The sequence below is a fragment of the Anolis sagrei genome, chromosome 1 (genome assembly GCF_037176765.1).
Source record: "Anolis sagrei isolate rAnoSag1 chromosome 1, rAnoSag1.mat, whole genome shotgun sequence".
NCBI classification, from domain to species: domain Eukaryota; kingdom Metazoa; phylum Chordata; class Lepidosauria; order Squamata; family Dactyloidae; genus Anolis; species Anolis sagrei.
The window spans coordinates 321,958,675-321,985,561 of record NC_090021.1 but is presented as its reverse complement, the minus strand read 5'-3'; the positions used below and the strand labels follow the sequence as shown (position 1 = coordinate 321,985,561).

General features: G+C 42.3%; 1 protein-coding gene across 1 annotated transcript in view; it reads right to left on the bottom strand.

Annotated features, from left to right (window-relative positions):
- Positions 1 to 26,091, bottom strand: part of EVL (Enah/Vasp-like) — a 220,716-nt gene extending 194,625 nt beyond the window's left edge. The window contains exon 1 of the mRNA XM_060755531.2: positions 25,410 to 26,091. Coding sequence (XP_060611514.2) covers positions 25,410 to 25,414 — 5 coding nt within the window. The 5' untranslated portion in view covers positions 25,415 to 26,091. The remainder of the gene's footprint in view (positions 1 to 25,409) is intronic.
- Between the last annotated feature and the right edge of the window lie 796 nt (positions 26,092 to 26,887).

Sequence of the window (26,887 nt, the reverse complement as noted above, 5' to 3'; positions counted from 1 at the left end):
TAATTTTTCCACTTCAGTGTGATGAGTCAACGGACATTCTTTAATGACACTTAATAGTCCTAAAATTGTCCAGCATTTCATATGGTAAACTCCTCTGATACCTCATCTTATTTTCACAAGGAGATGGAAAAATGCAATTCTCACTAGTTGGTTCCTTGCCTAGGCTCCTGCAAGACGAGGTGGCATTTTTAATGTTTACTTCTTTAGCGGCCTGTTCAGTTAATGTTTACAAATAATATGTTTTATTTCCTTCAGTTATTTTGAAAGGAACGATGGGGCACAATGGAAAACCACTTATAGCCATGGGTGCATTCGCCACACAAAATTATTTTATAAAATATTGTTGCAACACAGAATAGAATTTTTAATTTCTTCCTCAAGAATGCTTCTATGCATTGGTTTCCTAACTCTCAAAAGTGCATACTGGAAATGCTTTTTGAAATAATATTGGATGTTTTATCTGCATATGCGATCAATGTTAAAGCAGGGTTGATTTTTTTCTTGTCATTGTTTCATTGATTTTACTGCCAGGAAGGGGCATTATAGTAATAGCCAATCTAAGGCCATGTCTACTCAGCCAAAATAATGTGGACTCATCGCTCATATGCTGCAGTGAATCCACATGACTGATGCGCTGGATTCACAACTCATTTACTGCATCCATCCATTGCTCCATGATAATGGAACAAACATAGGATTTTTGGAAACTCTGGAGGGACCCCACAGTGTTGGGAGTTGTGGACAGATAGTTTGTGCTGGATCCAGTCTGATCTAGTGTCCACACCACCAACGGACCCACCAGCAAGCCATTCTTTCCCAAAGGCTTGCTGGCAACCTAACATTTCTGGTGAAGTTCTGTCGGACACTAAGCCGTATGACCAGAAATGTTTGAAGGAGTATTTTCGTGTGTTTGATGAGTGTATATTGATAGTAAATTGGGTGTTTATTCGTTTATTGTTTATTCATTCAGTCACTTCCAACTCTTTGTGACATCATGGACCAGCCCACACCAGAGCTCCATCGGCTGTTGCCACCCGCAGCTCCTTCAGAGTCAAGCCAGTCCCTTCAAGCATACCATCCATCTTGTTCTTGCTCGTCCCCTCTTCCTTTTTCCTTCCATTTGCTCCAGCATCATTGTCTTCTCCAAGTTTTCCTGTCTTCTCATGATGTGGCCAAAGTACTTCATCTCTGCCTCTAATATCCTTCCATCCAGTGAGCAATCAGACTTTAGTTCCTGAAATATGGACTGGTTGGATCTTCTTGCGGTCCAAGGCACTCTCAGAATTTTCCTCCAACACCACAGTTCAAAAGCGTCTATGTTTCTTCGCTCAGTCTTTCTTATGGTCCAGCTCTCACATCCATAGGTTACTACGGGGAATATCATTGCTTTAACTATGCGGATCTTCATTGCCAGTGTGATGTCTTTACTCTTCATTATTTTATTGAGATTTGTCATAGCTCTCCTCTCAAGAGTTTATTTGTAGATTTGTTTATTGTACAATTAATTAATCTCCATTTCTAATTAATTAATAAAAACGATTTATTAAAAGAAATGTAACGTCACCACCAAGCCTTTGGGAAGAGAGCTGCTTGCTGGTGGTGACAAGGGGCATCACCGAAGAACCTGTGGCCCAGCCATGCAGAAAAATAACTAAAATGCTTCCAGGGATGCATTACCACAGCTTCTACGATTGTTGGCTAACACAGTAGGCTGCCTTAAAAGATAACTTCACATTCTCCCAACCCATTTCTTCTTGTATGCAATTTCTGGAGCATTTTTAATGTAACTGTATTTTAAATTGCATTTAGGGTATTTGTTGTAATGTTCACTTATATTTTAGTTAACTATATCTTATTGAATTGTTTCATTTTATTTTTCATCTTAATGCTTGACTCTTCATTGTAAGCTCAGTTATTACTGTGTTAATTGTGTTTTATTTTGATACATTTGTACTCACCTGAGACACTGAATGCTTGCTTTTTTGTGTGTGAACTGCCCTAAAAAACTTCGGGGAGAGAAGGCAGTCTAAAAATAAAATTATTATTATTATTATTATTATTATTATTATTATTATTATTATTATTCCACTGAGAATTACAGATACTACAGCATCATGGAAACAAGCTCCAAGTGATACAGTGGACTTCTTTCAGAGTTCAGAGGAAGAAAACCAACGTGGAGTTGAAAATAAATGTTTCCCTGTTTATTTTCAAGTACATATTACTGCCTTCTTCTCCTGCACATGAAAGAACAAGTGCTGGAGATTCGGGCAAATTACATTACTCAGAAGAGTCCTCTAATTACCACCAAATGTTTTTTCCCATAGAGATGTAGCCAATGTTCTGCCAACATCCTTCCTGGATCTATCCCTACATATTTTCACAGAATCTCAGGTCAAATTACATTCAACTCCCAAGTTTTCCACATCTCACACTGCTTTGAAAGCATTTTTGAGTACATTTGAAATAATAACTTTTTTCTCTGTTGACTGGTGATTATCAGGAGGCACATCCAAGATCATTGCTGCCCTTTTAGGTATGTCACTTTTGTCACTTTCCATATGCTCCAGATCTACAATTGTCAAGCACAGGGCAATCCTAACTTAGGAAGAAGGCCAACAGTAAGTGGAGACAACACTAGGGGCCATTCCAAACTTATGAAAGTCCTGAGAGGAATCAGGATATAAAATCTTGATTCCTCTCAGGCCTTTGTCCCCATTCCAACCTCCAAACCTGGGGTTTCCCTCAGGGAGTGGCTAGTAGATACCAGCCCGGGTCAACCAAAGGGCACCCAGCCATGCTCCAGCCCCCTGTTCCCTCCCCTAAAACTTAGCCTGGGAGCCTGCCAACTATGAAAGCCTCTCTGGAGAGCTCTGTAATCATGTTAGAATGATGCTTCAGGAGGTGGGGGGGGGGGGGTGAGGAATGTCCCCCCCCCCCCCATCTCCTGAAGCATCATTTTGATGCAATTACAGAGTTCCTCAGAGGGGTTTGCATAGCTGGCAGGTCACTCGGGTAAGTTTGGGGGAAGGAATGGGGGGCTGAAAGGGGGGTGCTATCCCGTTCCTCTGGCCTTTTAAGAGCCTGAAGAGGCGAGATGGCTGTGGGAACTAACGTCCTGAGAATCGGTCCCCACAGGTCCCTCACCTGTAAATATCCAGATCTTAGCTTAAGGTCCAGATCTTTACAGGTATTTTTTTAAACCTGGATTAAACCGAGTAAATTCGGTTTACTTGAGTTTGAAATGGATTAGCCTAAAATGTCATCTAGATACCTCAGGATAATCCGTTTTTTAGCCCGGGTTTTCAGGCTGTGTGGAAGGTCCCTAGGTTAACTGAAGCTGTGCTGAATCCAGCCATCAGCCCTTCCAGAAAAGGTGTGGCTCTGGGCAATGGAACTGGAACCCAGAAATCTCATTCAGAGGAGTCTCCATTGATTTACATGTGTTGGGCATAATTTATGTCAATCTTAACTCTGCCAAACTTTGTGTCAGCATGGGGCTGTGCCTTTGAGCTGAACAAGGTTAGGATATGGCACAACTCACTTCTTCCCTCACTGTGTTTTTAACCCTTCAGCCAGCTGATCTCCCAGCTGGCTGATTTTTAAAATGTATTTTTATTTTTATTTTACAATTTATGTCTTTCTCCCAGAATGAAACCCAAGGTAGGCAGATTTCTAAAAGATTGGGGGGGGGGGGGGATCTAAACATTTTGCTTGAATTGTAAGAGGTCCAAGGGGGACTCCAAACATAGTAAAAATGCCTTCCACACAACCCTTGTGTTTGGGGACAATTTACTCCCGACAGGTATCCTTGAGTTTCATGCACCCCACAAGCTGCCCCTTGCTTATGTGTTCATATGTTAGTAGTATTACTCCAAAAGAGATTTCTAAATAGACATGTAGCTTGATATTGGAAAGGAACACAGATCATGTATAGATACTCTGTCCATGAACACAATCTATAATGTAGAGTCTTCTGTCTTCTGCAGCACATCAACAAAACTCATCTATGTCTGGAAATGCAAAGACATCAATAACAAAAAAAACTTGTTTAAATAAAAAATATAATCAAAAAATAAACATGTGATGACCTTTTCCTCCTTTTTGTCTGCAGATCCTAATACATGCTTCCCGTAGTCTTTGACTATGCCTGGAAATAGTCACACCAAATCAAGAAATAAACCAGCATGTGAAAGTGGAGATCAATGTGTGTCAATCTGAATTTTTAAAAGTCGATGAAGATGATGAAGAGAAAAGGTCAGTTGACACCGGTAGTAATAAAACAACGAGACTGATTAGACAACATGTCATGAAGCAAAATGGGTATTCAGTGAGTCTTAAGTTATTTCACTTTTTGCTTTCTATTCTCTTTCAGTGCTTTCTTGACAATGTAGAAGAGGCTAAATTCAAAATGCATAGCAACTTTTTCCCTTGTTTGGCTTTTTCTGTTTCCAGCTTAGGCTTTTGCCAGCTTCTCATTAATTGGCGGAAACTAAGAGATGCTAGATTTCTTAGAGTTCATTTGTTTGTAACTGCAAAAGAACTTGGGTACCATATTTAGCCTGTGGGCTTCACGTTGCCTAGTCTTGCATGTGTCACTATGACCATATCTGACATGTTTTAAAAGTCATCACGTAAACAAGGTCACTTTGTTCTGTTGTAAAGGATTTTACAAATTAATAATATTCTAAATAAGAAAAAATGATAGAACCTACTGTCACATTCAGTTTATAGCATGATCTAAGACTAGGGTATAATATTCTCTCACATGAAGTTGCTTGTATATTAATGAACATCCTCTTTGGAGAGAGGCAGAAGCAGGGACTTCTCTGTTGTGATGCCTCAGTTTTGGAAATCTCTACCCCAGGGGTTTGCCTGGTGCAAAGTTTTTTTATATTTTCAGCACAATCTTTTTAAAAATTCTAGGCATTTTATATTTCTGAGACCCCATCTATACTGCCCTACAATCCAGTTTCTGAATCCACATTATGTGATTTGAATGGGATTATATGGTAGTGTAGACACATATAATCCAAAGTAGATAATCTAGATCCAGAAACTGGATTATAGGGCAGTGTAAATCCAACCTGAATAGCTCTTTTTAAAATGTGGATTGATTCGTCTTAGATTGTCATTTTGTTATATAAAAAAACACATTATTTCATATTTTTATATGCAAAATAATTTTAAAACAATGTTTATTCAAGAAAGAATTTATCAGAAATGCAATACTAATTTTACCTACTACTTACAGACCTACATCAAAACACAAAACACACATATACACATATATATACAGACAATACTAACAGGAAAACAATTCTACAAACCTGACATTTGATGGTTTCCATGTATTATTCTACTCCAGGCGTCCTCAAACTAAGGCCCGGGGGCCTGATACGGCCCTCCAAGGTCATTTACCCGGCCCTTGCTCAGGGTCAACCTACGTCTGAAACGGCTTGAAAGCACACAACTACAACAACAACAACCCTACTTCATCAGCCAAAAACAGACCCAAACTTTCCCACTGAAATACTATTAGGTTTATATTTGTTAAAAATAGTCTTCATTTTAATTATTGTATTGTTTTAAAGTGTTTTTTGCACTACAAATAAGATATGTGCAGTGTGCATAGGAATTTGTTCATTTTTTTTCAAATTATAATCCGGCCCTCCAACAGTTTGAGGGACTGTGACCTGGCCCTCTGTTTAAAAAGTTTGAGGACCCCTGTTGTACTCCCTTGAAATACGTTACATTTAGTAACAATCTTTCCATTCATAAATACTACATTTGATAATTGCCCCCATCATTGTTGTGAAAAGGTAACAACAAGACCAAAACTAAATGGTTCAAGCCCAGACTATTTGAAAGACTGCATCTCCGTATACAAACCAAGACAAGTGCTCCGGTCAACGGAGGGGGCCCTCCTCTTGGTCCCACTCCCATTTCAAACGCGGCTGGTGGGAATGAGAGAGGGCCTTCTCTGTGATCACTCCCCATCTCTGGAACTCCCTTCCTAAAGAGTTAAGAATGGCTTCCTCCCTCTTCTCCTTCAAAAAGCTATTAAAAACACATCTATGCCATTTAGTTTACAGTGAGGAGGAAGATTAAGAACATATATTTGCACCTTACTAGCTGATAGCAGCCACTCTGGTAACTTGCTGTTTTCCATCTCTCCCCCAACAATTTTAGCTGAATTCTGGAGGTTTTAAATGATATTTCAAGTATTTAATATGCTAGTAATTATGTGGATTACGCTATGTCTTGTTCATTTACGTTGGTTTATAATGTATTGAGTTGTTCTTGATTTGTTGATTGATATGCTTATATATCACTGTCAGCATGTTTGCCATTGTGTATTTTGTTGTGAGCCACTCTCAGTCCCTTCAGGGAGATAGGGCGGGCTATAAATAAATTTCATTTCATTTCATTATATCTGAAACATTTACGATCTGTAATGAACAGCAGAATATTTAGTGACTTTAAAAAATGCAGACTTTGCATTTCCTATCAGTCAGCTCCTCACATTCAATTGGTTTAGGGGCACATGACCCAAATCAAACTAAAAAACCACAATTAAAGAAATAGCTATTTTTTAAACTGAGACAACACACTCTAGAAATCTCTAGCTCCTCCAGTATGAATCTATGGTCAACATCTGCCAGAAGCTGACCACAGAATTACTGTGAAGGACCTGGAGATTTCTAGAGATAACATTTAAATCTAACCTTCACATAATCAATCTGCAAAAGGGAAATCTGAAAAAGAGGAGGGCTGACTGTATTTAGTTATGAATACTTAGATAAGATACTCCTTAAATACTCCTGGCCCAGTTTCCACCAAACATGATGGAAATGCCGTTCAGCTGCTCCAGCTGCAAGTCGAATGGACCTCCTTCTGGCGATGCAGGAAGGGGCTGATAGAGAATATGGAGCTGCTAGAGAACCAAGGAGCTGATAGAGCAGTGTTTCTCAACCTGGGGTCGGGACACCTGGGGGGTCGCAAAGGAGGTATCAGAAGAGTCACCAAAGACCATCAGAAAACACAGTATTTTTGTTGGTCATGTGGGTTCTGTGTGGGAAGTTTGGCCCAATTCTATCATTGGTGGGGCTCAGAATGCTCTTTGATTGTAAGTGAACTATAAATCCCAGGAACGACAACTCCCGAATGTCAAGGTCGATTTTCCCCAAACTCCACCAGTGTTTGCATTTGGACATATTGGGAATTTGTGCCAAGTTTGGCCCAGATCCATCATTGTGTCCACACTGCTGTTTGGATGTAGGTGAACTCAACTCCAAAACTCAATGTCAGTGCCCACCAAACCTTTCCAGTATTTTCAAAATCAATCCCCCACAACCCCTACCCCAGTATTCAAATTTGGGCATATCGGGTACTTGTGCCAAATTTGGTCCAGTGAATGAAAATACATCCTGCATTTCAGATATTTACATTACGATCCATAACAGTAGCAAAATTGCAGTTTTGAAGTAGCAACAAAAATAATGTTATGGTTGAGGGTCACCACAATACGAGGAACTGTGTTAAGGGGTTGCGGCATTAGGAAGGTTGAGAAACACTGCAATAGAGAATGTGGATATATATTTTAAAAAAGGACATCATCTTCCACATACTTCAAGTAATCAGACTTTGCCTTCCCAGTTCTCGGTTGAACAAACTGCCCCACTTCCCATACCTGTCCTCCTACAGATCTCAATACAGCAGAAGGAAAATATTCCCCTGGCTTTCTTTAAGCCCCTCTACATTAAGGCCATGCCTGTGTTTTAATCTGTAGCATTAATGCCGCAGCATTAGCTGACTTCATTACTGCTTCCTGTTCTATTGCTCAGTCCTGATCAAAGAGAAGTATCCGGCAGTCAACCTCGAATAAGAACCGAATGAATAATATCCTGCCTATGAACAGGTTTCCCTAATCCAAACAGTCACCTTGTTATCACCATGCTTTCAAGTTTGACAACTGTTTCTTTGTTTATAGAATATACTTCTCTTCTCTTTTCCTTGCATGTTATGGGGAAGAGGAGGTGGAGAGGGATGGTTTTCAAAAATGGCTTGCTGCTGCTGCCCCTCAATGGTAGCTGTTGCAATTGTTTCCCCTTGTTTTAAAAATAGCAATTTCTGCAGGCAAAGCAAAAGAGATTTTCAAAGTTTGCAAGAATGAGAGGAGTTGATGCCTATTTAAGTCAGGCAAACCTCAGAGAAAATTAAACGCATGGAACCAAGCATCTCATGATCTCCAATGTAAACAAAAATCTACAGCAAAACACCAGAATCATCTTTACTGTTCTGCTCAGTTTGCCTTAAATATGTGCTCTGATAAAGCAAAATCCAGCACCAGGCTGTACACTTGGCTGCTTTCTGGTCATGGTTCATATCAGAAAGCAAACTAGTCATGACATTTGTGAAAAAGTAAATAGCATGTTTTAATTATGCAAACCACAGCTACAAGGGAAGCCTAGATACCCTCAGTTGGGAAAGAAATTCCTACCGGCTGTTAGGAATTGTGGGAGTTAAATTCCAAAACACCTGGAGGGCCAAAGTTTGCCCATACCTGGTTGAGGGAAGTCATAGCCCCATTCTATTCCACTTTGGTCAGAGCTCACCTAGCAGCCAATAATGAAAGGACCAAGGCAGTGATGTATTCAGCCCATCCTGTTCGGATATCAGTCAGCCTTAAATCAAGAAAAAGATCTACAGAGACACTCAGAGGAACACCTCAGCAAGCAAGAGTCCAAAAGTGGCAGGCAAAAACCCAGAGTCTCAAGCTATGGCTAATATCTAAGGAGTGACTTCCCCCGGGGCACACAGAAGACTAGGCAACTTGGAAGGTGCTGAACAGACTGCGCTCTGGCACCATGAGATGCAGAGCCAACCTTAAGAAATGGAGTCACAAAGTGGAGTCCACGATATGCGAGTGAGGAGAAGAGCAAACCACAGACCACCTATTACAAGCCTGAGCCCCACCACATGCACAATGGAGGACCTCCTTATAGCAACACATATAACCAACAACTATGCAAACCGCTAGAGCAGAAGATAAACAAAGTACCAGTATGTTGTTGTTGTTGACAAGCTGGAAAGTGTCCAGAGAAGGTTGACCAAAGATATCAAAAGTTTGGAAGGTAAACCCCATGAAGAACAGCTTAGGGAGCTGTTTTGTTTTGCTTGAAGCAGAGAAGATTGAGAGGTGACATTACAGCAATACTTAAATATTTGAAAGGATATCACATTGAGAGGGAGAGGGCCAGTTTATTTCATGCTGCTCTAGGGAATAGGACAGAGAGTAATGGATTCAAACTGCAGGACAAGAGATCCCATCTAAACATTAGGAAGAACTCCCTGACGTTAAGAGCTGTTCGGCAGTGGAATATGATGCCGTCGCAGGGAGGTGGAGTCTCGTTCTCTAGAGGTTTTTAAACAGAGACTGAATGGCCATCTGTCATAGATGTTTTGATTGTAAGAGAAGTTTCAGTCAATGTCAGTATACGGCTATTTGGTCATATCATCCAATATGAGCTTGTCTGAGCTCTAAGATCCTCAAAGGAAGAACTTCGTTCTACCCCACTGCCTTCACAGACACATCTGGTCGTAAGACAGAAGACAGCCTTTTGTGTGTGGCTCTTCCCATGCTGTGGAAACCCTCTCTAGGGAAGTTAGGACGACTCCTTCCTTACTGTCTTTCTGGCAGCTGTTTAAGATCTTTTTATTCCAGCAAGCTTTTGGAAACTGACTGTTAACAGCAGAAGAGTTTTTTATGGTGCTATCCTGTTTTTAATTTTAAAGCAATATTTTCAATGTTTTTTTTTAATTCTGTTGATAAACATTCTGTTGTTTAAATCATAACTTTTATGTGTTTTCAATTATATGTATTTCATTGTGATTTTTTGTCTTCCATAAGACATTTCAAGTTCCGTCTAGGAAAATAGCAGGATATATACACAGAGGCAATGCAAACAGTAGTTTCAGATTGATGATTTTTGTCTTGACTGGGAGACAGAGTTAAATCTCTCTCATCTGTGATCTAACGGGATTTTATTTCTACCATTTGCTATTGATTTTATCTTCTAGATTTGCATAGCTGATTTTTCAGCAACAGAGCCTCAGAGTGCTCACAAGATGAAAAACAAAATATAAACAATCCACTATGAGATAATAAACTAAAACATCAGTAAACATTAAGACATATACCCTGAATAGCAATTAAAATACATTACATTAACAATGACCAACACAGGAGTTCATTTAAAATATATCTTAGCAAAGGCTTGGGGGATGCTTTGAAGTGTATCTTAATTCAAGCTAAACTTAATAAATGTGGAGTTTAATGTCACCATTCCTTCCTTGCCTGCAGCCAACCAGCCAGAATCCATTCTTCCTTATGGGATCCTCCTTGCTCCACAAATTGATTCATGGATCTTGTATTGGTCTAATCCATAATTAACTCAAGTGGTTCTAAAATGTTAAATCGGATCCAGAAATGGGCACAAAGGAGGTCAGTCCAAGCTGAGTCAACTGTAACTAATTTTGCTCTGGAAAAAATATTACATTTGTCACTACTGACTTTCCTGTTGGCTTAAATAGAGAGGTCATGTCCTATTTCTTTCTTTGAAGTTCTGCCATGTACAGTGGTCTTCATATTTTTATAGAGTGCTGTGAAGATGCAAAAACCCAAGGAATACATCCAAGATGCTGCAAAGTATTTGTAACACAAGAGGAAAACATCTGTAATGCAGCAAACTGCATGGATTGGGAAACAGCCTCACTGCACTGGATTGTGTTGTCTATTTTGCTAGATCCGGGCCGAGATAATAAACTGAATTAGGATTATAGTTTCGCTCCTGATGAACTGCAAGAAAAAAGGACATATCAATCTCTCTGTAGTTCTAACAGCCTTCTATAGTATTTAGTTATGGGTGCACCTCAGTTAATTACTCTAATAGAAAATTTGGTATCTGAACATGGAAAGACACAAAATGAAAAGCACTTCAATATGTCTCAGCAAACTTTTTATTCAAAACTAATAATATACACACATGAAATGAAACAACTATTTTAGGTAAGCCTTGAAGAAGTCAATAAAACCATTTTGAACCCTTAAAAGACCACTTGAAGGTTTCTTCCAAAAAGTCACCAGGGTAACTTTTTCTTTAACAACTTTCTCTTTTCTTACGGTCAACCTATAGATTTATGCTTTAACTTGTTGAAGGCAGCAGGTAAGGGAGGCTTATTAGCACTCTCCTTTTCTCTTTGTTTTGCTTTTTTATGTGTGCTCAGTAGTATTGTGGAGGTAGCTTGACAACTGCAGACAGGCACGCTATGATAACATCGACTAGAATCAAATCACATTCATTCTTCATTCAATATGAGGTTATAGCATCATTTACAGCAGTAGTTCCCAACCTTTTTTGGACCAGGGACCACTAGACTAGGGACCACTTTGACCAGGGACCACGCTCCAACATTAATACCAAAAGGGTTATAAACCAGTTTTTGGTCAACTTTAGATTTGGTTTGGTTATTTGAGGTGCCGATTCAGAAAATTGCATTGGACAGACCACATCAGCTCTAGTTTCGGATACAGAACATATGCCATCCTGTAGTTGCCATCTGCTTGCCCACAGAAAACCATATTTATTACTCTAGAGCTTGTGTGTTCTATCCAATGCAATCTTCTGTATCAGCTCTAAGACACCTGGGGCAGTTCCAGACAGTCCTTTATCCCAGGATCATTCGCGTTTTTAAAACACAGATGTTCCCGGGGGATGCACGCTTTCTGGGATGGGTGTCCAGATGTTCTGCTCGGACATCACGACAAATACTTAAAACCAATAACGGTACTTGCTTCAAACCACAGTTTCAAATTCTGGTTTGGTCCCTGATCACAAACCATGGCTTATCTATTTCAGGTATCATAAAAGTCTACCCTTAGTTGTGATTTAGTACAATATCTGAACCATGTGAAGCTTCCCTGCTATTTTTAACCAAGATGGAGCCCCTGGTGAGGCAATGGGTTAAACCAGGGGTCTTCAAAACTTTTTAAACAGAGGGCCAGGTCACAGTTCCTCAAACTGTTGGAGGGCTGGATTATTTATTTATTTATTTAGAACTTTTATATACCGATCTTCTCACCTCCGCAGAGGGACTCAGGCCGGTTCACAGCAACAGTATCACAGACATTATTTGAAAAAACAGGAATGAATCCCTATGCACAGTGCACATATCTTATTTGTAGTGCAAAAAACACTTTAAAAGAATGCAATAATTAAAATGAATGCAATAATTAAAATGAAGAACAAGTTTAACAAATATAAACTTACTAGTATTTCAATGAGAAGTGTGGGCCAGCTTTTGGCTGATGAGATAGGATTGTTGTTGTGGTGGTGAGCTTTTAAGTCGTTTTAGACATAGGTTGACCTGAGCGAGGGCCGGGTAAATGTCCTTGGAGGGCCTTAATTTGAGGACCCCTGGGTTAAACCCTTGTGCCGGCAGGATTGCTGACCAAAAGGTCGGTGGTTCAAATCTGGAGAGCGGGGTGAGCTCCTGTCTATAGCTCCAGCTTCTTATGTGGGGACATGAGAGAAGCCTCCCACAAGATGGTAAAACATCTGGGCATCTCCTGGTCAATGTCTTTGCAGATGGCCAATTTTCTCGCACCAGAAGCAGCTTGTAATTTCTCAAGTCACTCCTCTCTCTCACACACACACACGCACGCAGACACACGCAAAACAGAGATAGCTGCTGTTCAGAAGAGACAGCTGGACTCATCTAAGCAGTCTAAGGAATTTTGTGAAAGGAATGGTGGGAGACACAGGACTACACTGTAAAGAGCATTGTCACACTTCAGGTTTTAATGCAGTAGTTCCCAACCTTTGGTCCTACAGGAGTTTTGAACTGCAGCTCCCACAATTCCTAACAGCTGGTAATCTGGCTGGGATTTCTGGGAGTCGAAGTCCAAAACACCTGGAGGACCAAAGGTTGGGAACTACTCCTTTAATGTCTGCAGTTGTGTTACTTAATGTCAGTGAGTACTTTGAGCAAACTAAAATTTGCATCCATCTTTTAAACCTTATTGGTTGCAAAGCAGAACTAATTTTTATGTATGCCTCTCCACGTCCTAGGAGTTGATTTTTGTTTGCAATCTTATACAAGAAGGCAACAAGAAAAAATCTAACCACAAATAATTTTGAACCTGAAAGGTAGCCCAAGAAAACATTTACAGGAATGTATACTCTTTGCAGTTAACGCAATTTCACCCTTAGCAATGGGATTTCTTCAGAGATTAGATTCAGCAATGAAACTTGCAAATGTACCCATATTTATCTTCCAATGACTAATCACAAAATAAAACATACTTAATGTAAAATGTGTGGGTATTAGAGAAAGCATGTGCTATGACAAAGGGTGCATCTACACTATAAGATTAATGCACTCTGATACTATTGAGCTGCCATGGAATCAAGAAGGTTGTAGTTTCACAAGATCTTCACCCTTATCTGCCAAAGAGTGCTGGCGACTCAACAAACTACAAATCCCAGGACTCTACTGCATTCAGCAATGGTACCCTAAGAGATATCTTCCACTTCTTAAGAGAGCCCCTCTTCTAAATATGTACTGAATAGCCAGAACTTAGTTTGACCCTATGTATATAAAAAGGAAGCTGTGAAAAGAAAGCCAAGTTGAACATCCACTGTGCTGCGTGATCACAAATTATGTCCAGGGCATACATCTGAGAGTGCTAAGTATCTTCCTTTGTCTCCAAACAGCTTTTTAACACAATTAAACAGTCTTATATTTGTCATAAGCATAAAAATGAGAGGTTTAACAAGCACTTCAGTTAGCACATCCCCTGACAGTAGAAGACAAGACACACACATCCATGCACAGAACTCAGGGGTGGTGTATTATTTCCAAGCATTGTTTACAGTATTTTCCAACCTCCAACATCGTCTCTCATAATAAAGTGATGACAGCCAGTCATGGCAATGAAACACACCACCCACCAAGCATTATATCCATTCATTATGGTGAAAGACTGAGAAACCAGGTGATGCTTTGATGTTATTTTCTGGATGTCCAACTCTTCCCAAACAAGAAGCAGCAAGATGCAATGACGTTTCAGAATTCTCTGACCAGGGAATGTCCCGTTAACTATAAATAGGAGTTTGTTATTGTTCTCCTCTCAGATCAAGTCTGCCTATGAAGAAACAAAACTTGAGAAAGGACAGATTCTCTCTTTCCATTTTTCTCCTGATCTTATCCCAAAGGACTGTCACATAAGTGATAATGAAATGCCACATGCAAGCGCATTAATGCCAACTGCACAGAGTTGGTATTGCTGCACCAAAATCCTCTGCCAGAATTTTGTTCCTGGATCATTTCCAAAGGCACCTGCTTTCATAAATCAGAAGCAAAGAAAATAAAGAACACCACAGAAACTGCCATGTCTCTATCAAGATTGGGTTGGGTATCCATTATCCAAAATGTCTGGGAGCAGAAGTAGTTTGGATTTAGGAGTTTTTCTGATTCTGGAATCTTTGCATTTATCTGGAATATCAGATACAGTGAAGACATCTGTCCTTGCGCTTTGCTAAGTACGCATGCCCAGTGTGGAATACATCTCACCACGTTAAAACAGTGGTTGTGGCTCTTAATGAAACATGCCACATTATCACAGGATGTCTACTCCCAACGCCGCATGGAGACATTATACTGTTCAGCCAGTATTGCACCACCTGATATCCTCAAAGAAGTAGCAGCCAGAAACGAAAGTATCAAGGCATTGACATCTCCGGCCCATTCTCTGTTCGGATATCAGCCAGAATGCCAACAACTTAAATCAAAAAACAGTTTCCTAAAACCTACAGAAATACTTGCAGGAACACCTCAGCAAGCAAGACTCCAAAAATGGCAGGCTAAAACCCAAAACCCCAATCCATGGCTGATACCGAATGAGAGATTCCCTCTGGGCACACAGAAGACTTGGTGACTGGGAAGGAGCTGAACAGACTGTGCTCTGGCACCATGAGGTAAAGAGACAATCTTCAGAAACTGGGTTACAAAGTGGAGTTGACAACATGAGTGTGCGGAGAGGAGCAAACCACAGACCGCTTACTACAATGCAGTCTGAGCCCTGCTACATACACAATGGAAGTCCTTCTTATAGCAACACCAGAGGCACACCAAGTGGCTGGCTACTGGTCAAGGACATTTAGCATAATGCCAAGTTTTTAATTTTGTTGTAACTGAAGTCTCAATTTGCTTTTGACATGATAAATAAATAAATACATAAATGTACATAATGAGATATCTTGGACATGGACTCTAAAACTGAACATAAAATTCATTTATGTTTCATATACATAGCCTGAAAATTATTTTATACATACTATTTTAATAATTTAGCAAAAAACAAAAAACAAAAAAACAACCCAATGTTTTAATGCACTGAACCACCAGAAAAAGCAAAGGTGTCACGTATCTCAGCCATCCCTACAGATAATTTTGGATTTTGGAGAACCGTATTTCGAATTTGGGGATTATGGAATTATGGATAAGGGAATGCTCAATCTGTACTACAGAGAAAAAGTGATACATTCAGTCAATACATGTTACCTGTCCCTTAATCCCAAAGCAGGAGCTATGGCATTGGTTCCCAACCATTTTTTGACCAGGGACCACTTTGACCGGGGACCATTTTGACCAGGGACCACTCTCCAACATTAGCACCAAAAGGGTTATGAATCGGTTTTTGGTGAACTTTAGATTTGAGTTGGCTATTTAGTGCTGATTCAGAAAATTGCATTGGATAGACCACATCAACTCTAGTTTCTAATACAGAACATATGCCATCCCATAATTGCCATCTACTTGCCCACAGAAAACCATATTTAATAATCTAGAGGTGATGTGGTCTATCCAATGCAATTTTCTGAATCAGCACTCTAAATAACCCCAGGAACTGTCCTACAAATGAAGACACCAAAGTGTCTCCACTTCCAGGCGCCACAAGGAACGGCTCTGCTCAGGGGGAGGGAGGAGAATGAGGAGAAAAGGCAGCCAGGAGGCTTGTGGTCACACCTTTTGTGGACAATCAGCCTCTCCCCTCCTGACATCCTCACTGCCTCAGCACTATAAGAGGGTTTCACAAGACCCATCGTTCTCGTTGCAACAGTTTAATAATGGTGGGGCCGCAGACCATATTTTAGTTCTTGAGGACTGCTGGTGATCCACGGACCACATGTTGGGAATCACTGAGCTATGGTAAAGTTACTCTGTTGGACAGCAATGGCTTCGCTGATTTGAGGGTTTTCTAGGAGTTGCTGGGCTATCAGAAGTCAGGCATGCTCCCTCATCTCCACTCCCAGGGAGGGGAGATTGCAAGCTATATACAGGAAAATTGTATGATAGAATTATAATGTTGGAAGAAATCATGAAAGGTGATCCAGTCCATACCCATGCCGTACAGGAATACACAATCGAAGCACTCCTGACAGATGGCTAGCCAACCTCTGCTTAAATATGTCCAAAGGTGGAGCCTCTACCACGCTCTGTAGCTGAACAGCTCTTACGATCAGAATGTTTTTCCTAATGTTTAGGTGGAATCTCTTTTCCTGAAATGTGAAGCATACAGATTCAGCAATATCACTATCTATACAGAGAATAACAACAACAACAACAACAACAACAACAACAACAACAACTTTATTTTTTATACCCCGCCTCCATCTTCCCGAACAGACTTGAGGTGGCTTACATGGGGCCAGGTTCCACATTCGGAGGGGCCCATAAATGTCGATGGATTTGTCTGCTCCTCACACTGGCCCTCTACCTGGACCCACTTATTAAGTAGGAAAGCATATTATGGGCACAGAGAGGAAATAATTCTTCCAATTATTCTCTTGCTGCTGCTTACATTTGCAGAGAATATTCCAGGAGATTCCACCTGAAAATGAGGAAGAACATCCTGACTGTGAGAGCTGTTCAGGAGTGGAACTCTTTGCCCCGGAGTGTGGTGGAGGCTCCTAATTTGGAGGCTTTTAAACAGAGGCTGGATGGCTATCTGTCGGGGGTGCTTGGAATGTGATTGTCCTGCTTCTTGGCTAGGGGTTGGACTGGATGGCCCACAAGGTCTTTTCCAACTCTATGATTCTATGAAAGAACAAGAAGAGAAAGATCCAAAAAGCTTTGGAACTGGGGCCAGGAGCAGACCCCATGCTAGATGGTGATCTTGACAGTTTCCCAACAATGCTGTCTCAATGATGCCAGCTCTGCATGAGACCGAGATGGGGAAATGGGAAGGAGAGCTTCAGCGGATACACACATTTTTATGTAAAAAGGTAGAAGAGAGAAACAGGCTGGGATATATTGGTCTTTCTCCCTGCCAAAAGAAAACCCCAAACAAATAAATACCCATGAACACAGAAGACCATAAAGCACACATTATGCATGGCGACAAAGATAAAGCCACCGTTCAGCATGCACACACTGCTTCTGCACGGCAGAGGAAACGCACACACCCACACCTCATGGCAACAGAGGGGAATTACGTGTTTCCTCTCTCTGTTGCCATGCACATATTCTGTATTTCTCCATGTGATGCACTCCACAGCCATCATTCAGCATGTAAAGGCCCATTTTCCCTCTACAGCGTTAGCTTGTATGAAACATACCAGCGCATACATGTTCAGTGTTCTGAGCAACACACACCAACGGCTACCTTTGAAAGACTTTGCTGGAATGACAATGGAACTAAACAGAATGGAGAAAGAGCATGCGTTTTATATATAACACAAGGAAGGCTGGCCACAAAGCCGACTTCACACATCACAGAAGTGTAGGCATGGTGTTACATTTGAATGGCTGCCTGTGAGGCAGAGGTGTGGAACGGAGTAAGAAATATGGGGCAAAAGTACAACTAAGTGCCAGGATGCAGAAAGAGTCCCCAGAAAAAAAAATGCCAACATGTTGCCAGTAGTACGTACAAATAAGCTGTCATACAGGTTCAAGAAATAAGATTCAATCTTGTGCAGGAGACACACCCAATATTACTGGGGAAAGGGACCAGATGATGTTTCACTACCCATTTGTTCATGGATTGGAGAAGGAATTTGCCCCGATACAAACACCGCTCTTTAAAAGGGGGAGAGTTTGAAGTCCATCGCAAAGTCTCTTTGCCTTATAAACATTTCTCTGTAAGAGTAGGAGCCAAACAGACTGGTTTTAACTGCTTTCAATGTACAATATACTATATAATTTGAAGGAGATAGGTACCGTATATACTCGACTATAAGCTGACCCGAATATAAGCCAAGGCACCTAATTTTACCACAAAAATTGACTTGCGTATAAGCCAAGGGTGGGAAATGCAGCAGCTACTGATAAATTTCAAAATAAAAATAGATACCCATAAAATTGCATCAATTGAGGCATCTGTAGGTTAAATGTTTTTGAACATTTGCATAAAACTGCAATTTACGATAAGACTGTCCAACTCTGATTAAACTATTATTCTAACCTCCTTCAATGTAAATGTGCTTACGTATCCTAATAATAATGAAGAGAGTAAAATAATCAATCTAATAAAATGAATAACAATAGAGTAAAATAATGGAAATGTAATAACAATATTAATAGAGTAAAATATTGGAAATGTAATAATAACAGTAATAATAATAGAGTGAAATAATAAATGTAATAATAACAATAATAGAGTAAAATAATAAATGTAATATAACAATAAAGTAAAATAATAAATAGAGTAAAATAATAAATGAAATAATAATAATAGAGTAAAATAATAATGTAAGAATAATAGAATAAAATAATAAATGTAATTACAATAATAATAAAGTAAAATAATAAATGTAATACTAATAATAGAGTAAAATAATAATGTAAGAATAATAGAATAAAATAATAAATGTATTGTCGAAGGCTTTCATGGCTGGAATCACTAGGTTCTTGTGGGTTTTTTCGGGCTATAGAGCCATGTTCTAGATCCGATGAGCCTGTGGTGTTTTGAAAGTCCTTTTGGCTGCGAGAAATTGTGGGATGGTATCTGTGTCTCTGCAGCGTAGAAGGAAAGTCAGGGAGCACAGTAGATGTGCTTTCCTGGTCCTTAGTTTCTCCAATTTCCTTGTGTCTTGGAACAGTTTCTCCCCGTAGCGAAGGCTTTCTAGAACATGGCTCTATAGCCCGAAAAAACCCACAAGAACCTAAAATAATAAATGTAATAATAATTATAATAATAATAATAAATAGATTAAAATAATAAATGTAATAATAATGATATAGAGTAAAATAATGTAAATGTTATTATTGTTGTTATTATTATTATAAAGTAATAAATGTAATAATAATAGCAAAATTAAATAATCAATAACATTGACTTGAATATAAGCTGAGGGGGGCTTTTTCAGCCTTTAAAAAGGGCTGAAAAACTTGGCTTATACTCGAGTATATACAGTAAGTTGGTAGGTAGATAGATAGTTTGATAGACAGATAGGTAAGTACATAGATGGATGGATGTCCTCGTCATTAGCCAGATAGACAGATAGACAGATAGGTAGGTAGGTAGGTAGGTAGATGGATAGATTGATAGACAGGTGCCCCTTGTCATTAGTCCTTTGCCATTGAGTTGCAAACAGCACACACTACCAGGAGAATTAGCACATTCCTGAGATATATATACCCCAAAGCCAGGTACTGCACAAAGCAGCCCTTAAGACTTGAAGACAAAGACTTGAAGACAAGCCATTCTGCATGTGCTCAGAGACACTCTCATGGTTATGACCTCATTTCAGTTTTAAAGCTGAGAAGGGAAAGTCTGACTTATTTTTTTCTACCTCTAACAGTAACTTGATTAACAAAAACCAGGAATATGTGGAACTTTCCACAGAACAGAAGCCTAACCAAGGTGAACTCTCTCAATAGGAAACGTAAGGGAGACTCCTCAGATGGATGATTTGGGGGACCATGAAAGGTTTCGTTATTATATTTATTATGACTATATTTTTTTCCTGCTGTGGGTGGAGAGGTACACTTATGGAATTGTCTGGTACAGCTGCCAAAATAAAATTAACTGGCCCTTTGGGGATTATCCCCTTCAACCTGAGGAGAAGCATGGCGTGTATTCACAGTGCTACAATTGTGCAGCATGAAAGGACCCTCAGTCTGTCGCATGCTGAAATAAAAAGGAGTTCACCTCACATCACCTAAGAGAAGCAGATGGAGGAGATGGCCTCAGGCAGCAGATTCAGGATGTCATGAAAGGGTTGATAGCAATTTCCTTGATAGTTACTGTAACTACAGAAAACGAATTGAGAAGCAAAGCCCCTTCCACACAGCTGAATAAAATCTCACATTTTCTGCTTTGAGCTGGAATATATGGCAGTGTGGACTCAGATAACTCAGTTCAAAGCAGATATTGTGGGATTTTCTGCCTTGATATTCTGGGTTATATTGCTGTGTGGAAGGTTGTTTGGCCTCAGATACCAAAATAATAGGATTGATTTGGGGTGCTATGCACAGTGACTGATATTTTTGTGTGTGTGCGTGTCAGAAGCGGCTTGAGAAACTGCAAGTCGTTTCTGGTGTGAGATAATTGGCTGTCTGCAAGGATGTTGCCCAGGGGATGCCTGGATGTTTTACTGTCCTTGTGGGAGGCTTCTCTAATGTCCATGCTTGGGAAGCCAGAGCTGACAGATGGGAGTTCACCCTGGTTTGTGGATTCGAATTGCTGACCTTCGGGTCAGCAATTCAGCTGGCACAAAGGTTTAACCTATTGTGCCACCATGACTCCTGAGATGCATCAAGAGGACACTATTTGCCCCTGTCTATCAGATTTACCCAGGGGCCTTCCACGCAGCCATATACCCCAGAATATCAAGGCAGAAAATCCCACAATATCTGCTTTGAACAGGGTTATCTTCGTCCACACTTCCATATATCCCAGCAGAAAATGTGGGATTTTATGCAGCTATGTGGAAGGGGCCCCAGATTTCTGCATCTGGTCAAATCATTTCACATGAACAAGGCTATAGTCCACAATAAGCTATCTAAGAGTGCCAACAGGGTTCCTTTTTGTTGTTATAATGCTGTTGTTAAAGGGGGGCACTATTAACTTATCTTGCTTTGTTGGTTCCTATCCCACCAAAGACTTGGTAATCCTACTAATATTCCAAAGAGAGATTTTTGCACTGGAGGCAAAATGAGAGGCACTGCCCCTGCAACGAAAAAGTTTGTCTCCCCAAATCACTAACATTTGTGCAACTCACAAATTTTCACTTGAGCATATCGAAAAGTAATTGAGGCATCCAAAAAAAGTAAAGGTAAAGGTTTTCCCCTGACATTAATTCTAGTCGTGTGGAACTCTAGTGGGTGGTGCTCATCTCCATTTCTAAGCTGAAGAGCCAGCTTTGTCTGTAGACAACTCTAAGGTCATATGGCCGGCATGACAGCATGAAGGGCTGTTACCTTCCCGCAGAAGGGTTATCTATTGATCGACTCACATTTGCATGTTTTCACACTGCTAGGTTAGCAGAAGCCGGGCCTAACAACCAAAGCTCACCCTGCTCCCTGAATTCGAATTGCCAACCTTTCAGTCAGCAAGTTCAGCAGCTCAGTAGTTTAACCCGCTGCACCTCCAAGGGGCCCATCAGAAGAAAAGGAGCAGTTTTTTTTCCATGAGAAACTGCAAGTCGTTTCTGGTGTGAAAGAATTGGCCATCTGCAAGGACATTGCCCAGGAGATGCCCGGATGTTTTACCATCCTTGTGGGAGGCTTCTATCATGTCCTTGCATGGGGAGCTGGAGCTGACAGACGGGAGCTCATCCACGCTCTCCCCAGATTCGACCCTACAACCTGTTGGTCTTCAATCCTGCTGGCACAAGAGGTTAACTCAGTGGTTCTCAACCTGTGGGTCTCCAAATGTTTTGGCCTTCAACTCCCAAAAATCCTAACAGGTGATAAACTGGCTGGGATTTCTGGGAATTGTAGGCCAAAACATCTGGGAATCTGCAGGTTGAGAACCACTAGTTTAACTCATTGTGCCACTGGGGGCTCCTAAGGAGCAGGTAACGTTACCTGAGGACTCTCCAACACAGCCATATAACCCAGAACATCAAGGCAGAATATCCCACAATATCTGCTATGAACTGGGTTATCTGAGTCCACACTGCCATATATTCCAGTTCAAAGCAGAAAATGTGGGATTTTATTCAGCTGTGTGGAAGGGTCTAGGTTTCAAGTGAAACCGTGTTTTATGAGAAGCAACTCAAGGAATGGATATGTTTCACCTGGAGAAGACTGTTAAGAGGGGACATTATAGCTATATTTAACTACTTGAAATGATGTCATGTTGAAGATGAAACCAGCATGTTTAGTTTAGTTTAGTTTAGTTTGTTTTGCTGTTCTATAGGCTAGAAAACAGAGCAATGGATTCAAATTACAGGGGGAAAGGTTCCATCTAAATATTAAGAAGAACTTCCTGACAGTGAAATATGGAGCATGTCGGAGCTTCCTTCTCTTGAGGTTTTTAAGCAGAGGCTGGATGGCCACCTGTTGGGAGTGCTTGGATCGGGTGTTCCCACATGGCAGAATGGGGTTGGGCTGGATGATCCTTGGGGGTCTCTTCCAACTCTTTGGATCTATGATTCAATATCACACTTTCGGAGAAAAGCAAAGCAAATCCCTTCTGAACTATCTTGTCATGGTTCCTTGAAGCTTTGGAAAAAATTGTGGGACTTCAACTCCCACAATTCCTAACAGCCTACCGGAGCTGAAAAGTCTGAGAAGTCCAAAACACCTGGACTGCCAAAGTTTGTCCAAGCCCATTACAGAATCATCAAATTGGAAGAATCATAGAACTGTGTCCAGAGGAGGGCAACTAAAATGATCAAAGGTCTGGAGAACAAACCTTATGAGGAGTGGCTTAAAGAGCTGGGCATGTTTAGCCTGCAGAAGAGAAGGCTGAGAGGAGACATGATGAGGGCCAGGGATCAAGATGTGATGGGAAGTCATAGGGAGGAGGGAGCAAGCTTATTTTCTGAGGGTCATGTATAAATAAGTAAGGGGAAGTCATAGGGAGAAGGGAGCAAGCTTTTTTTCTGCTGCCCTGGAGACTAGGACCAATGGAACAATGGCTTCAAACTACAGAGATTCCACCTGAACATGAGGAAGAACTTCCTAACCGTGAGAGAGAGCTGTTCAGCAGTGGAACTCTCTGCCTTGGAGTGTGGTGGAGGCTTCTTCTTTGGGGGCTTTTCAGAAGAGGCTGGATGGCCATCTGTTGGGCGTGCTTTGAATACAGAATCGGGGACGCCTGGCTTGAGAGCAGTACATGTGAAAAAGATCTTGGAGTCCTCATGGACAAGTTAAACATGAGCCATGTGATGTGGCAGCAAAAAAAGCCAATGGGATTTTGGCCTGCATCAAGAGGAGCATAGTGTCTGTCTAGGTCCAGGGAAGTCATGCTACCCCCCTATTCCGCTTTGGTTAGACCACACCTGGAATATTGTGTCCAATTCTAGGCACCACAATTCAAGAGAGATATTGGCAAGTTGGAATGTGTCCAGAGGAGGGCGACTAAAATGATCAAGGGTCTGGAGAACAAGCCCTATGAGGAGCGGCTTAAGGAGCTGGCCATGTTTAGCCTGAAGAAGAGAAGGCTGAGAGGAGATGTGATAGCCATGTATAAATATGAGAGGGAAATTCACAGGGAGGAGGGAGCAAGCTTGTTTTCTGCTTCCTTGGAGACTAGGACGCAGAACAATGGCTTCAAACTACAAGAGAGGAGATTCCATCTGAACACGAGGAAGAACTTCCTGACTGTGAGAGCCGTTCAGCAGTGGAACTCTCTGCCCCAGAGTGTGGTGGAGGCTCCTTCTTTGGAAGCTTTTAAACAGGGGCTGGATGGCCATCTGTCCGGGGTGATTTGAATGCAATATTCCTGCTCCTTGGCACGGGGTTGGACTGGATGGCCCATGAGGTCCCTTCCAACTCTTTGATTCTATGATTCTATGAATGTGATTTTTCTGCTCCTTGGCAGGGGGTTGGACTGGATGGCCCATGAGGTCTCTTTCAACTCTTTGATTCTATGATTCTATGAATGTGATTTTTCTGCTCCTTGGCAGGGGGTTGGACTGGATGGCCCACGAGGTCTCTTTCAATTCTATGATTCTATGACTCCAAATGCCATTTCTGAGGTAAACTCAGGCAGCTCAAGAAGGGATTCTATGGATTCTTAGACAGCCCAAGGGCCAGGCCCGTAGCCAGGATTTCGATTCGGGGGGGGGGGGGTGAGTTTTTTTCAGGGGGGGGGGGGGTTCAGGAGGGGCTGAGTTTCGGGGGGGGGGCTGAGTCTGAGTGAAAGAGGGTCTACCCTAGCAAACCTTTTGTATCGTTACCCCAATACCCCCATGCATATGGGATATATTGAGTATGGTGATCAGATCATGATATGAATAAACATAACAGTTTAAATAATGCACCAGTAAGGCCTTTTCGTGAACCAACATGAGAATTTCGGGGAGGGGGGGGCTGAAGCCCCTCAAGCTATCCACCCCCCACCCCCACCCCCGGTACATGCCTGCCAAGGGCCATCCAGTCCAGCCTCATTCTGCCAGTTAGGAACACAGAAACAGTCAAAGTACTGTATTGTCGAAGGCTTTCATGGCTGGAATCACTAGGTTCTTGTAGGTTTTTCGGGCTATAGGGCCATGTTGTGGAGGCAATTTTTCTCCTGACGTTTCGCCTGCATCTATGGCAAGCATCCTCAGAGGTAGTGAGGTAGTGAGGATGCTTGCCATAGATGAAGGTGAAACGTCAGGAGAAATGCCTCTAGAACATGGCCATATAGCCCGAAAAAACCTACAAGAACCTAGTCAAAGTACTCCCAACAGATGGCCACCCAGCCTCTGTTTAAAAGCCTCCAAAGAAGGAGCCTCCATCACACTCTGGGGCAGAGAGTTCCACTGCTGAACAGCTCTCACAGTCAGGAAGTTCAATGTGATGTTGAAGGCTTTCATGGCTTGCTGTGAGTTTCCCAGGCTGTGTGGCCATGTTCCAGGGAGGGAGGCTCCAATACACTCCCTCCCAGGCAGTCTATTGTACTGCCCAAAATGGGAATTCTTCCTAATGTTGAGGTGGGATGTCTTCCCTTGCCATGTCTCTGTGTTTTAGAGGAGGAGGAGAGAATAAGCTGTCTCAATGGGACGCCTGATCTGTGCAAGGGGGATGAAGGAGCAACTCAGCCCTGCCCCTCTTGCCTTCTCTCCTACAAGACGGGGCTGGGGGTGGGCTGCACCTGTGTGGAGGAGCAAGGGGAGGAGGAGGAGGAGGAGGAGGAGGAAGGAAAGGAGGAGGAGGAGGAGAAGCTGCTGCCGGCCGTGACTCACCTCATTTTCCCCGCAGTCGCGCTCTGCGCAGCCGCCGCTGCGACCTCCTCCTCCTCCTCCCGTCTCCCCTGCCTTCGCCGCAGCGGGCTTTCCCGGGACCGGGATGGAGGGCTCGCGCTCGGGTCGCTGCTGTCAGATGCTGATGCTGACACTGCTGGTGGTAGTGGTGGTGGTCGGGGCCAGGCGGGAGGAGAATGAGAGATCCCCGAGGCCGACGCTCAGCCCCTCCGCGCCTTCTTCCCCGTCCGCGGCGCCCCCTTCCTCGGCCCTTCCGTTGCCAAAGGGCGCTCCTGCTTCTGCTCCTGCTGCTCCTGCTCCGGCTGCTGCTCCTCCTCCTGCGAGGCGCCGTGCATCCGGACCCAGGGCCCGGCCATAGTCCTCCTGGCAACCCCTCTCTGCGTGGATGGGAACCCGCTCCTCTCTTCCTGGGGCGGGAGGAGTGTGTGCCAGCGAGACAGGCACAAAGCCTGCGGGGCTCGGCTGCCCGCCGCCGCCGCTAGACACTTCCGCCAGACAGGCAGGCAGGCTGTCCGCCTCCTCCTCCTCTTCCCTCCTCCTTCCTTCCTCCTCCTCCTCCTCCTCCTTTCCTCCAAAGGCTCACCGCGGACCTGGCGCGCGCACTAGCTTTTGTGCAAAAGCACACACCAGCGCAATGGGCGCGCGCTGCCGCCTGCCTGCCTATCTGGCTGACGCGGTTGCGCACGCACGCACACACACACACCCCGCACCAACATGCGCGCGCCTCATTCATTCATCCATTGGTCGGTCGCCTGGTTGCCTTCTAGCTCCGCGCCGGTCGAAATGCCACGGCTCCTCTATGCCATGGTCCTTCCACACAGCTATATACATACAGCGGCGTGGAAGGGCCTTGACAGAATATCAAGGCATATATCATAAAACCTAGAAGATAGAATCATAGAATCAAATCATAGAATCAAAGAGTTGGAAGAGACCTCATGGGCCATCCAGTCCAACCCCTTGCCAAGAAGCAGGAATATTGCATTCAAATCACCCCTGACAAATGGCCATCCAGCCTCTACTTAAAAGCTTCCAAAGAAGGAGCCTCCACCACACTCTGGGGCAGAGAGTTCCACCGCTGAACGGCTCTCACAGTCAGGAAGTTCTTCCTCATGTTCAGATCATATATACATATGCATATATATGCCTTCTTTATACATGTGTGTGTGTGTGTATGTATGTGTGTATACACACACACTGGTCCCAGCTATCATACTTTTACCGAATATTATTGCATAGATCTAGGCATATATATATATATATATATATATATATATACACACACACACACACACACACACAGAGTGTGCTGTCGCACGCTGGGCCTGTGCGCATGACTGTAGACAGGACATAAATTCTGTTTGCCCAACGGGACGCCGGGGCTGCCTCAGATTAAAGGCCCTTAGATTCCCCCAAACAAAGTTCTGTAGAGGCTTAAAGTAAGTCCAACAAAGTTCTTT